This window comes from Vicugna pacos, chromosome 16 (assembly GCF_048564905.1).
Source record: "Vicugna pacos chromosome 16, VicPac4, whole genome shotgun sequence".
Classification (NCBI taxonomy): domain Eukaryota; kingdom Metazoa; phylum Chordata; class Mammalia; order Artiodactyla; family Camelidae; genus Vicugna; species Vicugna pacos.
Genome location: NC_133002.1, coordinates 32,464,478 through 32,479,672, shown reverse-complemented (window position 1 = coordinate 32,479,672; position 15,195 = coordinate 32,464,478). Strand labels below are relative to the sequence as shown.

The window sequence follows — 15,195 nt, the reverse complement described above, 5'->3', positions numbered from 1 at the left end:
ATCAGTCACGTCAGCACCTCAGGTACTGCAAGGGGCTCAAAGTCTGGGTTAGGGTGGTGGGAGACAAAGCATGGTCTGGCATGACAGATGCTGATTCATTCAATTTTTCTTTTTCTTTCAACTAAAAAATTCATTTTCACTAGTCCTTGGTAGTAGTCACTTCACTAAGATGAATCATCAGGGGTGGATTTTTATTTTGTTATAAACCACTTCTGAGCTTCAAATTCAAGTAAAGCTATAATTTCGGTTTATGGAATTATGAGATAATTTGTACTATTTCGTGGTTTCATTAAAATGGTTGAACATTCTGCATTGCAGAATTCTGTGTGACTTGAGCTGGGGGAGAAACAGGCCAGGAGTGATCAATCTGATTAATCAGATCCAAAAATGAGGCTTTGTTCGTAGCATTCCATAGTGTCTCATTCATTAGAAAGGATATGTTTTGTGTTCCTGTGTAATGTTGGTTCTGGTAGTAGCATTTACCATAGTCTTAGTTGAATAACATGGACTTGGAAATACAAGTAACTGTATAATTTTGGTGTTGAATTTGAGTGAAATTTGTTTCTATAATTTTATGTTTACGTATGTTCAGTTATTAAGTAAATAAGTTATATTTAATTTGAATTGGTTAGACCAAGCTGATAGAGGGAAAGGAAGATTGCCCTTTGTAATTGCTAAGAACAAACATGTTGTCATTGAATATCAGAAAAGCTTTCCTTGCGTATGATGAATTTTAAGCGTAAGTACAGATCAAACAGCTTCAAAGCCATATATATTCTGCCATATTCTAACTATTGCTTTTAAACTAAGATTTAAAAAATCTAATTAGCATTCTTTAGAATGTCTTTTGTATGTTGTAAATCCCAATGGAACTTAGTTCCTAGCTGTTTTCCTCTCATTCCTCTATTTGCTAATATTTTTCCCCTGAAGTTGTCATCAACCTTTTTTTCCCCCATTTTAAGATGTGTCCTTTAGCTTTTGCCTTCTTAACAGTGTATTAAGTGATCTTGATCCTTCCCAGTCTATTTCTCTGAAGATCACTCTCATATCTTTATATCTAAAGAAAATAACTACCTCTTTTGTATAAGAAATACATTAGGACTGCAAATCCAAGTTTATCTGCCCTGCGATGGAGATAACCTTCAAAGTGTATCTAAATAGCATTTCAGCTTCTTCTCTTGTTTGCCTTTTTAACTTTTTCTTTTTGTAGTTGATATTATGAAAGTTCTCTGTAACCTAAGTAAGTATAAATATTGTGAGCTCTGAATATACTTGAATTTTTTTTAATTGTAGTTGTATTTTTTTTAAGCATTAGACTGATTTTGAAGGCGTGTGTCATGTTTTGAGAGAGAATTTGACTTTTAGGATTGGCAAAACCCAGGAACTTAAGAGTAGATGAACAGGGTGGAAACTACAAGGCCTCCTAAGTGACTTCCTTTTCCACTAGTGTCTGTTGTGTGTGTTTTCTGAGCAGGGGACACAACTTGTGGGACTTGGTGTGATTTTACTCTGGCAAATCTATGCAGGGACTGCGTTGCTGTCTTAACTATGTAAAAGTTACAGTTTGATTAGCTTTTGAGAGAGTTTACTATTTATGGACTTCTAACTAGGAAAATGTGATTTCTGTCAACTTATCTCCTGAAATATTAGTGATTAGAATCAGCAAAGTGACTTCCTTTTAAAAACAGAGCCAAGAAAATGCATTTATATAGAAAGTAACATGCAGCCACAGGACCTATTTAATTTTATCCATCGTTCATTAAGAATAAGGCCTGTAAAGGAGAAATGATTAGTGTGAAGATACCAGACAGGCTTTATCTTAGGTTCCATGAAAGCAATGAAACTTTGCATTAAAACATTCCACATCTGAGTGAGTGTTTCACCTTTCTCTTGAGTTACTTTTTTTTAAGCACATTGTTTCCATATTTCAACATGAGTAGAAGCATAATTCAGAAATTTGTTGTTCATAGTAAATACAAATAGTTTCAGGCTGTACTAATTTAGAATCTCAACTTACTTTTCTTACATTTAAAAACAAACATCTGTTTGAGTGGAACATATTTGGTCTGGAAGCACAGTAATTCTTTCCTCATTCATTTAGCCATCTGATCATCATACAACAGATACTGTTTTAATCAACCTTTTATTGTGGGTACTGCACCTTTAATGAAACTTGGAGTTTTTTCTGTTTCCATGTGTGTATTTTCACGGTATTATTCAAATGTCTTTAACAATTAATGCATGTTGGTTTGATTTGAAGGATAACCATTATATGCTTGATATCCTCCATAAAAGCTTTTTATTAAGTAATTTTTTAAAGAAAGCAAGCACAGTTATGTTTGCTTTATCTTTCAACAGTTTGGTGTTTGTTTTGCTATTATTATAGGCTTAATGTATTCACTTTTCTGTGTTTGGGCTATTAATTTTTTTAACACCATTACCAAAACAAGTACCAAAATAAAATGAATTAGCATATCTCAAAATTTTATTCTTTAAATTATTAAATAAGATGTCAAAGGCCTTTTTTTAAAGAAATTTTTAATTGAGATACTGGAGATTGAACCCACGACCTTGTGCATGCTAAGCATGAGCTCTACCACTGAGCTATACCCACTCCCAAGACCACTATTTTTGAAACTAATCTTTTGTAACTAAAATCGAGATGAAGTATTTTTCTATCACTATTTGACTGTTAAAGTGTAGCCATTTTAATACTGTTCCACATGGTGACACTGTCGAGTTATTGCTCATGAAAACTTAATTGGCTTACTGCTCATCTAAATACTCTGAGTCTTAATTCTTCTCATAAACTGACATTTTTTCTCATATGAGCAGTTCCCAATTTACATTCCATATATATCTTCTTCCTCTTGGTCCAATTGTAATGAAAAGATCCATAGTAAAGAAAAATAATTATTTTCACCTTTCCTTTGGAACCAATGCCTGCAGGAAGCAGACAAGTTGGTTGCTCAATGAGTAACACAGCCAGTGTGAGTGAGAGTCACACATCGTGAAGAGGGAGGTCTTAGCTACCCAGCCAGGGTGTGGCAGCCAGTCGGTTCCCACTATAATAGTCCTTCAAGAATGCTAGTCTCTTGTTAACAAGTCTCCCTACTTTTCAGGGCTTTTTATGAAATCTCTTGTTGCAAAATACTCAGTCAAGTTTAAAAGAACCACAGGGCCGAGGTGTGGGAGGGAAACGCAGAGTCTGTGACCTCTGATTTAGTAGATCTGTGTGCTTAAGAAATTGAAGAAGAAGGTTAGCATTACTCACCACAGGATCCCAGTGAGTACGCGAGCATAAAAGACCACTTGCTTTTGAGGGGAGGGGTATAGCTCAAGTGGTAGAGCACATACTTAGCACGCAAGAGGTCCTCCAAGCAGTGTTCAATCCCCAGTGTCCTCCAAGCAGAAATTAGTGAATAAACCTAATTACCTCCCCCTCATCAAACAATACAAAAGAGATCACTTGATCTTTAAATTATTTGAAACTTTACCAACTCGATTTTGGTTAAACAATAATTTCTTAAGAAACCTAAACACATTCTCTGAGAGTTGGCAGTTACTAAGACTAATGTTTCATACCTAGCTGAGATCATTTTCATTTAGAAAGTAGGGAAGTAGTTCTTTTGAAGGGAGGAGTTTTATAGGAAGTAGGGGGTGGGCTCCAGGGAAAGAACTTATGGGCAATCTGAAGTTACTAGCTAATTGTGTTAAGGGACAGTAACTGAGATTTATAAAAAGAGAGAGGAAAATCTCAGAATTAAACAGCCTAATTTTTTGTTAAGACCAGGGCTGGAACTAGCAAAGAAAGAATTCCTTTCTTTTCTTGCTTGCCCATGCATTAGAAAAGAGCCCTCCTGTCACTACAAATTCCAACTAGCATGACTTCAGTGGATACCAAGAAACCTAAACCCCGCTGAAAATACTAGAAACTGAAAAACAGTTGTCTGTAAAAATAAAGACTTACTGGAACGTGCCCTGAATAAACTGAGGACTGCCTATATTGTCATTTGTTTTCATTTAAAAAGAAGTCATCAGATAAGAACTCAGACAGGCAGTACTACTGTTATGTGATCTTATTGGTAAAGTTAGCCATTTTATACCAATGATTTTCACATTGCTGATGTCAATCAATTTTTATTTTACCCCAAATGATTACTTAAGTTTTTCTTGATTTTAATTTTAATATAGGTGCTTATCTAATATCAGATTTATTATTTTTATGAATATACAAATTGTTTATATATTTGCATTGTATTTATATTATAAGTAATATATTTATGTTATTTATAATACTATTTTAATATCAGATTTATATCTTTTTTTTCTGAAGAGTCTTTTAACAAAGGTACTCCTTGGAGATAATACATTTAACACATATTTATTATGTTACTTATCCTAGTTCAGAGCCATCTAAGAAATAATGTCATTGTAGACCTTGACATAAAAGTGAATACGTAATCAGAAGAAAAATTCTAATTATTCTAGTAAAATTAGTGATCACTATTACCTTGAACATTTCATTGACGAGGCCCTTCATTGACAAGGCCCATTGTGCAGTGTTCAATATGCAGTATTGTTCCTTTTCAGAACTTTGCTTAACTACTAATCTACTTTGAAAATTAGAGTTAATTAAATGCTCATACTTCAGGGAGGGGGTAATTTTAAAGAGTTATTGAAGACATGAAGAAACCTTATTAACTGTAAAGCTGATGGAACGTGAAGATTAAAAGCAGTCAATATTCATTCCGGAAAGGCTTAATAGCATCTTGTACATTTATCTCTTTCTTGCAGTGACTACATTGCAGCTAAAGGAGGAGTTGATAGATGGAGAGGATTATAATTTCCTCCAAGGAGCATCTGATCAGGAAAGCAATGGCTCTGCCAACTTCTACATCAAACAAGAGCCCTGAGGTGGCTCAGAAACTGAGGGTGGGAGGGAAAGAATTTTACACAGGACTGATTTATAATCAATCAAGCTGTACAGCGGGGCTATTCTACTGGGACATTTTGCTAAACATAGAAAATTTCAGTTCCAGATTTTTCAAGTGGGTGGGGAAACTATTTTAGCCGTGGGGGGAAATTTTTCAATTTATAAAGATGGACAATTTTTGTGTTGTATTTGAAGCTTTTGAAAGAATTTTGTAATATTTTCCAAGTTTGGATTTATGTGCATTGTTAACAAGAACTGAAATTCTAACTTTTTTGGTAAGATTAAAGTTTAGGTAGCAGGATTGAAGGAAACGATTTAAGAAGGATATAGTTGTAAATGCAAATGAACTGTCATTACAAATGAACCTTTTTGGTACCTGTTGGGAGATTTTGGGATTTTAGAAGTTAGGCCAGTCACATCTTCAGCTTCCTCTGCTGCAGAATATGCAACTGAACCCCCTCGTGGAGGGCTTGTCACCACATAGATCACGGAAGGGTAATTAATTCTGCTTGTTGGCATTTTATTGCAGCCCATTTTAAATATTTGTACAGAAATGTTTTTCATTCTGTGAAAATTTATTTAGAGTTCTTTATGAAACTGGATGAACTCTGGATACTTTTATATGTTCTCTTTTAATTAAAAAATGATTAAAATTATCCTAACACTAAAGTGTTAAACTGGAATGGTTGACAAGATATACAAGATCTCAGTCTACATGTTGAGGGGCTGGGGAAAATGCAATATTGTCCTAAGTTTGTCTTATTTTCCTTACTACAAAACGCCCCACAAAAGGGATTCTGATCAGTTCTCTGCCATTTCCCTTCATCTGTGAGATAATACTTGGTATGACCACACCCAAAAACACGTGTTCTGTATTACCGGGAGAATCAAATTAACACTTGTTTAAAGTCAAAGTAAGTTTAGATTTCAAAATCATTCCAGCTGTGCTTTTAACTATCCTGGATTTGTTAGAAAACTAATTTGAAAGAGAATCTAATTTTCTTAAAATTCCATATATATATTTACACATATACATGTAGCATAAATTGTCTTATTGTATTCAGGATTAATTTAAACGGTAATGACAATTTGGACCATTTTGAACATTCCCTATTTTAAAATTCACCTGGCTTCCTTTAAAAAAAAAAAAGGATATAAGGGTAAATTGGTGAAAGGTTTGCTCTCTGCATTTTTCTAACTTTCTGAGTTGTGACTGAATGAGAGAGCTGTAGCATTTACCAGTGAGGTTCATAAACTAAACTCTCAGGAATTAATTGCATCCGTTCTAGAAATGCTTCTGGGTCTTAGCCTGGCCTCTTCAGAGCGGTAATTCCATCTCCTCTGGAATACAGGTAGGGCTAATTAGAAATTAATCAAAATGATTAACCTCTACAGTCCTTCAGCCTATGGAATGCTTTAAAAGATGTTTATGGAAAGCCCCAGGAGACCATTTTAGGTAAGATTTTTGTTTGAATTTTAAAATGCATAGAACATTAAAAACCAGCAATTTATTTTCTAAAATATTGCTCTACTTTTGGGAATAATAGCATTGGTAATATGCACAAGTTTACCTCATTCTATGCAAGAGGGGTTAATATCATAAGGTTTTGTAGTTGCTACTGGAAGTAAAATTTGTTACTTTATAGTATAAGAATGTATGGAATCGCATGTCAACATTTCTTAATACTGACTCTTTAGGGGCAGAAATGCAGATCATATCAACGCCGAGTTGATTCTCATGTGTCAAATATATGTGAATTCAGCTGTTAAATTACTGGATATTTATCTTAACATTACTGAGAGGGACCTACTGTAAATGTGACATCCTCACACTTCCCAGATCTTTAACTTTTAAGAATCTTCCCATAAACTTAAAGCCTGGAAGACTTCCAAAGCAAGGGTTACAACAGTCTTTATTCTCAGGCTCAGTGAATTAAACCCAGGACTCTGATTCCATGATACGGGCACGAGAAGCCAGTTGTATCGAGTGCTCTAACAATAGCCTTGGCTTAGGGGCTCTGTGGGGAACTGAATAAACCAAGAGGGATTTGATTTGGAGCCTGGTAATTAGTTCTGTGAAATGCTCATTTGGAGCCAGGTTGTTAAGCTTCCAGTTCTACAGCAAAACCAGGTTCTGAGTGTTTTTTAATTTCCCACCTATTTATGAAGTGTTTCTGTCTTAATCCCGTGACCAACAGTTAAAGGTTGGTAAGGACTTCCTACAGTCTAAACACAATCTGAAGCCCTCTTCATTACTTCAGACTCTTTAACTCCTACTGCCGATGAACAGAAAATGAGTTGATGCAGAGGAGACATAGTATGTCTTAGCCACAACTCCAAGTGTACAACTCAGTAGCCCCATTCTCTTTTACGGTTCAAATGTACTGCTGACCTTCGGTTTGTTTGTTTTTTCCTATTAGGATTATTTGGGGATTTTTGGTAGTTTAAACTCTTTAACCTTTTCCTTGCTGTGTATGAGGAAAGCTAAAGCTATTATCAACTTCTTATTCTACGGATACTAACACGGGTTTTCAGTGTTTGTTTGTTTTTATTATTATTAATTTTGCGTGATGTGAATACCCTCTCCTGTCAATATTTGTATTATGGTGCTATATATTTGGTAATGATCCTTTACTATTGGGAAGGGATTTTAAAAATACTGTGATTAAACTGGGTTTCTTCCTTTGATTTTCATATTTTAAATGAAGCCACAGTCATTTATACAAAAGAAAAGCATCTGTCCCTGGGCAAATCTTTTGAGGACAGAGGTCAAAGTAAACTGCATAAGGTTTTTACATCATTTCTGTATGTATTTGATATGTAGATCAATATCTGTACAAATTTAATCTTTTATTTTCTTGGTAACTTGTGATCATTGAGAAAGTGTTTGAAACTTTCTCATGAAAGTGTATATAATGGCGTGAAAAATTCCTTTGGAAAAATTTATGTTCCTTTCATTTTTACCAAATTGCAAATTTTCAGCATGGATGTGAAAAGCATTAAAATTATAACTTTGTGTACAAGATGAAAATAACTCACTAAATTTGCCCTTTTTTACACAAAATAAAACGTTAAAGTTAAGCTGTATGTGAGCAGTTCTTTAATATGCTTTGGTATTTGAAGGGTTTCCTTTTTTATTCAAAATAGAGTGCCTTCTATAAGCAACCAAAGGAACTGACTTTCCTGGGAAAGTCAGACCAGTTCCTTCCACACAAAACTTGTACTCTCATAAGATAAAGCCAGCACGACTGAGGAGAAATTTACTATGGGACAAGGAAAGAAGAGAATATGGGGGGGATCTATGGCCATCGTTGCATTTGAGCCAGGATCTCACATAGAGGGAAGAGGCAGGAACCACGGCAGGAGCAGAAGTGAGTGCCGACCACTTGTGGGGAAATGAAATCACTTAAGTCAGAACAGAACGTGGTGTTTCAGGGTTGGCATGCTTGCTCTTTGTTTTTTTCAGCTCTCATAACCTCAGCAGCAGAGTTCACAGGTTGTAAATGAATTATCCCAGCTGGCTCTTGCTGTTTACATTAAGAGGGAATGCAAAGACACCCTCCTTCACCAACAGCTGATTCTGTGGAAGATGATTCAACTTTTACTGCAAAAGGACTTTGTAGAGAAATTTTATGGCTGTTAAGTAGTAATGAGATGGATTGGGTCTCTTCAGGGGTTAATTTCATTACACTTGAGAAAAATATAACACATTCCAAGTAAAAGAGAACCTCATTTCTGCCATGCTTCCTAAATGGCTTGAACGGTTGCCCTAGTAAATTGCAATTCCCAAGTTGGCCTCAATTACTAGCCCATGAGCTTTGACATGTATATTCTTCTTTAAACCATTGTGTGCCTCTTGGGAAACTAGTTTCCTAGCTTGCTTTACGCCCAGAATGTTTTAAGAGGAAGAAATGTCTCCGCCAGACAAATGACTTCCTAGCCCTGTCCTGTTTATCCAGCCTTGGGAGACAGAACAGTTAAACTGCTTCCTTTCTAGACTGTTACTGAGACTGGGTCTTTTTGGCCTGTTAAGAATTCCAAGCCTTACAAGCAGGCCAAAGTAGGGCTTGCCTGTTGACACCACTTATGTAAAAGTAATGCATTTTAAATAATGCACTTACTATGTGTTCAAGATACAGTTCTGTTGAAAGCATAAAAGATTCTAAATGAGTTGTCCACTTTCACACACCCAGCTGATGCATATAAGATTAGGTCCCAAAACCCAGCCTTACTCCAGAGTGCTCTCTCACCATGGTCTACCCTTCCTCTCAGTTCTCCCAAATTAGGTGCTAACTCCAACATCCTTCTTCTCAGCTCTCACCACTCCAAATTTGACTTCATTCACCCCCCAAACTCACAGCTTTATCACATCATTCAGAAAAGTATGAAGGCAGTAAAGCATCATGGCCAAGAGATAGTCTAAAGCCAGCTGCTTACATTGGAATCTTGTTAGCTCTGTAACTTGGCTGTTTGCTCAGTTGTGAAATGGGACACTAGTACCAGCCTCATCAAGAGTTGTGAAGACTGCCCTGGCAGAGTAAGCCTGTACATAACTACTGCTGCTGCTGGTCACAGGTACCTCAACCAGTGTGCAGGGGAATCATGCCCACCCTGGCATTAAAATGCAGATCCCTAGGCCTGCCCCAGAATCTCATTTTAATAACCAAACTTCTACTTAATGTAATGAAAGTACATAGCATAAACACGAAATTAATTTGAAACAAAAATAATTTAGAAAATGTTATGTCTGGCCAATTGCTGACATGAAACTAGAATACTGACCTTTTTTGGTACCAAGCTGTTGATATATTTCATTGTCTTATAGTACAGCAATACCCATCCAAAATGTAACGTTGAGTCTTATATGGAAGTGGCATAAAAAGCTTTCACCAGTTTCTGAACAGAAAACAGGTAATCACAAACCCACATACTCCTATCTCCAGTTTTTAAGCCAGACTCCAGGTGATGATCATTTATATTGATAGGTGTTACTGACATCATTTTACAACTGTGCCAATCCAGCAAAATTAACCTTAAAAGCAGACAATGTGGATTTCATAACCACTTACTGCTTCTAGCCTAGGAAACAGGCATGGTAAGCATCTCCTCCCAGGGAACAGTAAGGAGGGAGGGAGGGTTGCAGGGAGGATCTGTGTACCAGGTATGGGCCAGGCACTAGGTTAACTACGTTATACACGTTCTTTCATTTAATCCGATGGTACTAGCTTCACCTTACAGATGTCTTTGGGCTTCCACTTTCTCATGCATAACTTGCCCAATTTGCAGTCAATGAAAATGTAAATCTAGACAACTTGACTAGTTTGTTCCACTTTAGCAAGCTTCAGCAAATTCTTGGTACACAAACGTGCATTTCTACATCAACTAAATGGTTGGGATACTTACTATGTTCATTATTTCCTTATTAGTTACCTTAGATACACAACCAGTCCCATACTTGTCCTCTTCAGCCCACCTCTTTCTCTCCTAGAGTCTGGAAGTATACCAGGTGCTGAGAAGATCAGATCATCTTTCCCTAACAAGCAGGATTAATTAGTTCTGGATAATGCTACAGTAGCCAAGAAACCAAGTCACTGCTTCCAGCTTAATAACAAGTAATCATGGGAGGCTGCACCCAGTTTCCAAAGGCTTTATTGGTAAATACGCTTTAGGAAAGAAAGCTCCATCCTGTTGCTTCCAAGTCAGTGGAATGAAGAGCTGTGTCCAGGGACACATCAAGTGATGCCAAAGGGGACTGATGCTCTGTCCACCTCTTATTCATAGATCCAGTCAAAAGCAGAAGACTTGTACTCAACTAACTCTTCAGGCTTAAACCACAGACTGATTTCTTTCTCAGCACTTTTTACTGAGTCACTGCCGTGAATGATGTTCCTATGAAGAAGAATGCAAACATCTGTTTAATTCATATAACAGGGCAGTCACTGAAGATCTTTTCCGCTGACTGATTGCCCCTTGAAGCAGACCACCCCAAACTATTTCTTCTTAAAAGCAACTATAAAAGTACTTGATCCAAAACCATCCCTTGGTTCAGCTTGCTTCCAAGTTTTCAAAACAATGCTTGTACCCAAGATTGCTGTGCCACAGAAACATTCCTTCTCAAATTTTGAAAAATACAGCAATAGCCAGACCAAATCCCAGACTAGATGTGACATATTCATTAACAAGGGCCATTTCTGCTGCTTTTTATTTTTTTTTTTAATGTTTTTGGGGGTTTTGTGGGGGTGGGGAATCAGATTTATTTATTCACTTATCTTTTAATGGAGGTACTTGGGATTGAACCCAGGACCTTGTGCATGCTAAGGTTGTTATACCCTCCCCACGGCTGCATTTTCTTGTAACACTAATTTGCAAAGCCCAAACAAGACACTCGTGCTTACTAACATTCCACTCTAATCTCACAACTCTATAAAGTTTGACACAGATTTTGTATGACTGAGGGAACCAAAAAGTCTAAAAGTGACATACCCATGGACATAATGCCACAAAGGGCAGAGCTAAGGCTCAACCCCTTCCTTGCCCGCCCCCCATATTTTCTGCTCTGTCACACAGGACCTACCTACCACATGCAGCTCCCTTCTGCAATGTCTTGGTTAAAATTTGAAGTAGCCTAGGGAATTAATGATTTAAGAAAGCTTTCATCCAGTGGTAACTACCACCTAACTTAAAAGTCTAAATTTTGCTAAATTCGGATATGCCAAAAATGTTTGTTTTAAACCCAATTTTCGTGACTCTAAGGGAAAGTCAGTGTCCCTTGAGACTTACCTGCCAACTTGAATGCAGAAGTCCCCACGAATGGTGCCTGGCTTAGAATCTGCTGGATTGGTTTCCCCAAGCATTACTCGCCCGGTCTTCACCACATTGAGCCCCTCCCAGACCTTGACAACAGGAAGAAGGAATTGCATCATTTCTGCCATTCAGGACCATTAGAAACACTCACTCACCCTTACCTAACAGCACACATCAATCAGATCAATCAGTGACATGATTATCAGCTAACTCCAGTAGTAGTAAGGGCAAATATAAAATACTCCATCCCGAGGGTATTGTTAGGATAGAGAAAAAGTCTGCACAACTTGGGGACTTCCCAGTCTAGCTGAGATGAAGATTAACAAGACTAAAGAATCCTTATGCAGCTACAAACTCTAAGAAACAGTGATGAAAGGGTAAAGAAAAGTGACCAGAGTGAAACAGGATCAGGGAAAAGGGCATCCCAGAAGACTGCTAGAGCAAAACATGGCAAAGACTGACATGAAAGAGGAAAGTGTATTCCAGGGAAGAGCAGAAAGACAAGGTCATCCTCAGGGAACAGGAAGTAGGTCATCTTTCTCAACAATTTCACTGCTTCCCTATTGTACCCTCTACCTCTTTTCATTTGCAATTGGACATTAAGGCCACAGGAAGAAGACCCTCATTTCTAGCACAGGATTACAGAGAACTTTTTGTAAGTTCTGCTTCTTGCTTCCTTTTTCTTCCCAAGCTCCTAGTTGCTCTGTCAACTAACTCCAGCAGGCTCCACTTGTAAAACAAGGAATTTGGAGTATCTGGGGAAGATATCTAAAAAGGGACAGGCAGGAGAGCAAGGTGGGGAGGGGACTCAGAAGCCTGGGGCGCGGGAGGAGACGGGAAAACAGAGTCAAGTCACTTGTTTGAGATGGAAATAGTCGTGTCAGAGCCAGGTCTTCTGACTCCAGGTGCACCCAACATAATCACAAGAGCCTTAAAAGTGGAAGAGGGAAGACAGAGCAGAAAGACATCAGCATGAAAAGTATTTCATTTGATACTGCTGGTTTTGAAGATGGAAGAATAAGGCTATGAATCAAAGAATGCAGGAGGCCTCTAGAAACTGGAAAAGGCAAGAAACAGATTTTCTCCAAGAACATTTGTAAGGAATGCAGCCCTGCTAAAACCTTCATTTTAGCCCTGGAAGATTTTTGACTTCTGACCTCCAGAATTTTTCTGTTGTGTTGTTTTCACTAAATAAATAAAAAGATAAAAAAAGGCCATGCAGGCACTGAGCAAACCAGGTTACCTACTAGCCCTTATTTTCCTTGGTTCCCCCTCGTCCACCACAAGCACTTACCATGGCCACGACTGGCCCCGAGCCCATGTACTTCACCAGCCCGGGGTAGAATGGGCGGTCTTTCAGGTCTATGTAGTGCTCCTTCAGGAGTTCCTCAGAGGCCTGGCATTGAAAAGGTACCAATCAGGTAGTAAACGAAAGTTTCAAACAAAAACAATGGGTTCTCCCCAACCTCAGAACCCCCGTTAACATGGAAGGTTCTCTAAAAGTCCAGTTATGTATTTAGCCCACATTCATAAGGTGTGAATTTTTTTAAAATCCCATCCAAACCATGAAACTGATGCTATTTTAGCAGAAGGCGCGTTCTGATCATGAAGGCACCCTCACGTCAATGACGTTATGGGTATTACATTCCTAAGAGCAGGTGGTTTGAGGATCTAGAATTTTAGGAAGTTAAGCGTTGGCAGCAATCAAAGGACATGCCAGACAGAAGTCACATCAGATGCTTTGGCCCATTCACAATGCCGTTGTAAATATTTCAGACGTTAAATGAGAACAACCTCCTCTTCACTGATGAGCTTGACTTAAATTTCAGTTCTTAGACACCCTTAAAGGTCCAGATTGGTGCCCCAAATTTAGTGAGGAAAATAAAGTTACTGCCCTACGCCAAATGGAGTCTGCAGAGAAAGGCCAGAGGAAGGGACGCTCCACCTAAATCCTCAACCATTAAGCTAAAGCACAAAACGACTCTAGCCTGCATCCCGTGGCTGCGTGGCCCCGCGTGGGCCCGGGGCGCGGCCTTCCTCACTCCCTGCTGCCCCCCTGCGGCCCGCGGCCCCCACGCAGCGTAGGCAAGGAGGCGGCCCCGCAGCCCAGGTCACGTTACCGCCGCTTAACCTTCCAAGGACGTCTGTCAGCGGCCCGAGGCGCCCTGGGGAGGGGGCTCAGGGCTAAGGGGTTCTCGCGGGGGGAAAAAAGCTAAGGGGGACCCCGACTTGGAAGAGAGACGCGGGACCGCCGATGCTGGGAAGGCAACCACCCGCGACCGGGCTCTTCGTGGGGAGGGGAGTGGGGCGCGTCACCTGAAGCAGCTTCAGGGCGACGAGGCGGAATCCCTTCTGCTCGAAGCGCTTGATGATCTCGCCCACCAGGCTGCGCTGCACGCCGTCCGGCTTGACAGCGATGAAGGTGCGCTCGGTGTGGGCCATGGTCCTGCGGCCGCGCGACACGCGGGTCAGGGCCCCGCGCGCGCCCGCTCACAGACCACGCGGGGGCCCCGACCCTCGCCCAGAGGCCACGTGGCGTCCGCCTCCCCACCCCCCCGCGCGTTCCAACGCCGCCGCCGCCACCGCGGCCCCAAGGACACGTGGCCTCCCGGCCCCCGCCGTCCCTCCGCCGTCCCCGGGCGCCCGCGGTGGGGGGGGGGGGGCGGTGGGGGAGTGTGATGTGCGTGGAAGGGGCACCGGGGGAGCTCAGGGCCTGCGGGTTGTGGCACCCTGCCTGTGGCCGGGACCCGCCCGACACGGCGCGAGCAGGGAGAGGCCCCGAGGGCAGGAAGGGGACAGGGCGGCCGCCTTACCAGAAAGCAGGAGCGCAGCGGGCGGCAGTGCGACCGGGAGCCGAGACCTGAGCAGAGACCGGAGCGACCCCCGCGACCAGGAGCCCGCGGAGGAGGGGCCCGCGGCGGCCACACCCCGGAGGGCCCGCCGCCCAACCGGCGAGGCCGGACGCAGCCGGAAGACTGTGTCCACGCCCCGGCTTTTCGGGAGAAGCCAGTGAAGGCTAGGGGCAGGAAGTGGTTTTTTCTCCACTGGGATGTTCCTTGAGTAAAACTGCGCGGGTCCAGTCCGACTCCCCTCTTCAGTGCCTCCTATCACACGCGCGCTTGCACACTGCGGCCTCGCCTGGTCTCGAGTCGGGACCCTGGTCAATACCGTCTGCTTCGCCCCTCCACCGAACACCCAGAGCTAGGCTTATCTCTCCTCCCCCTCAAGCACCACAAGTCCTTATCCTACCTGTGAAATTCGGGTTTCCCCTCTCCCTCCCCACTGCTTGAGCCCTGCTTCGAGGCCTCCACCTCCCTCAACCGAACTGCCAGCCTCCCAACGCGCCTCAACCTCACCTCTCCCCGCAGAGAGCCTCTCTCAACAACCTCCGCACAGACTCGCATTCTTACTTTGATGACTCCCCCTTGTCCGGAGGATGTCATTCAACGCTAGTT

The 15,195-nt window shown here is 40.8% G+C and overlaps 2 protein-coding genes across 12 annotated transcripts in view; one reads left to right on the top strand and one right to left on the bottom strand.

Annotated features, from left to right (window-relative positions):
* MBTD1 (mbt domain containing 1) overlaps window positions 1-8,017 on the top strand; it is a 61,790-nt gene extending 53,773 nt beyond the window's left edge. For all 11 annotated transcript variants that reach the window (XM_072938704.1, XM_072938703.1, XM_031676294.2 and 8 more), the window contains one exon: window positions 4,798-8,017. In XM_072938704.1, coding sequence (XP_072794805.1) covers window positions 4,798-4,916 — 119 coding nt within the window. In that variant the 3' untranslated portion in view covers window positions 4,917-8,017. The remainder of the gene's footprint in view (window positions 1-4,797) is intronic.
* A 2,551-nt stretch (window positions 8,018-10,568) lies between these two features.
* LOC102534579 (nucleoside diphosphate kinase B) lies at window positions 10,569-14,711 on the bottom strand. Its single transcript, XM_031676321.2, has 5 exons — window positions 14,554-14,711; window positions 14,057-14,186; window positions 13,035-13,136; window positions 11,717-11,829; window positions 10,569-10,825 (listed from the first exon to the last, which is right to left on the bottom strand). The coding sequence occupies exons 2-5, from the start codon at window positions 14,180-14,182 to the stop codon at window positions 10,708-10,710; spliced, it is 459 nt and encodes a 152-aa protein (XP_031532181.1). The 5' UTR covers window positions 14,183-14,186; window positions 14,554-14,711; the 3' UTR covers window positions 10,569-10,707.
* Between the last annotated feature and the right edge of the window lie 484 nt (window positions 14,712-15,195).

Excerpts from the sequence above, each read along its gene's own strand:
- LOC102534579 (XM_031676321.2), bottom strand. The coding sequence starts at position 14,182 with ATGGCCCACACCGAGCGCACCTTCATCGCTGTCAAGCCGGACGGCGTG. Across the intron at positions 11,830-13,034 it reads CGGGGCCAGTCGTGGCCATG|GTCTGGGAGGGGCTCAATGT; the intron begins GTAAGTGCTTGT and ends CCTGTTGTCAAG. Across the intron at positions 10,826-11,716 it reads TTCTGCATTCAAGTTGGCAG|GAACATCATTCACGGCAGTG; the intron begins GTAAGTCTCAAG and ends TCTTCTTCATAG.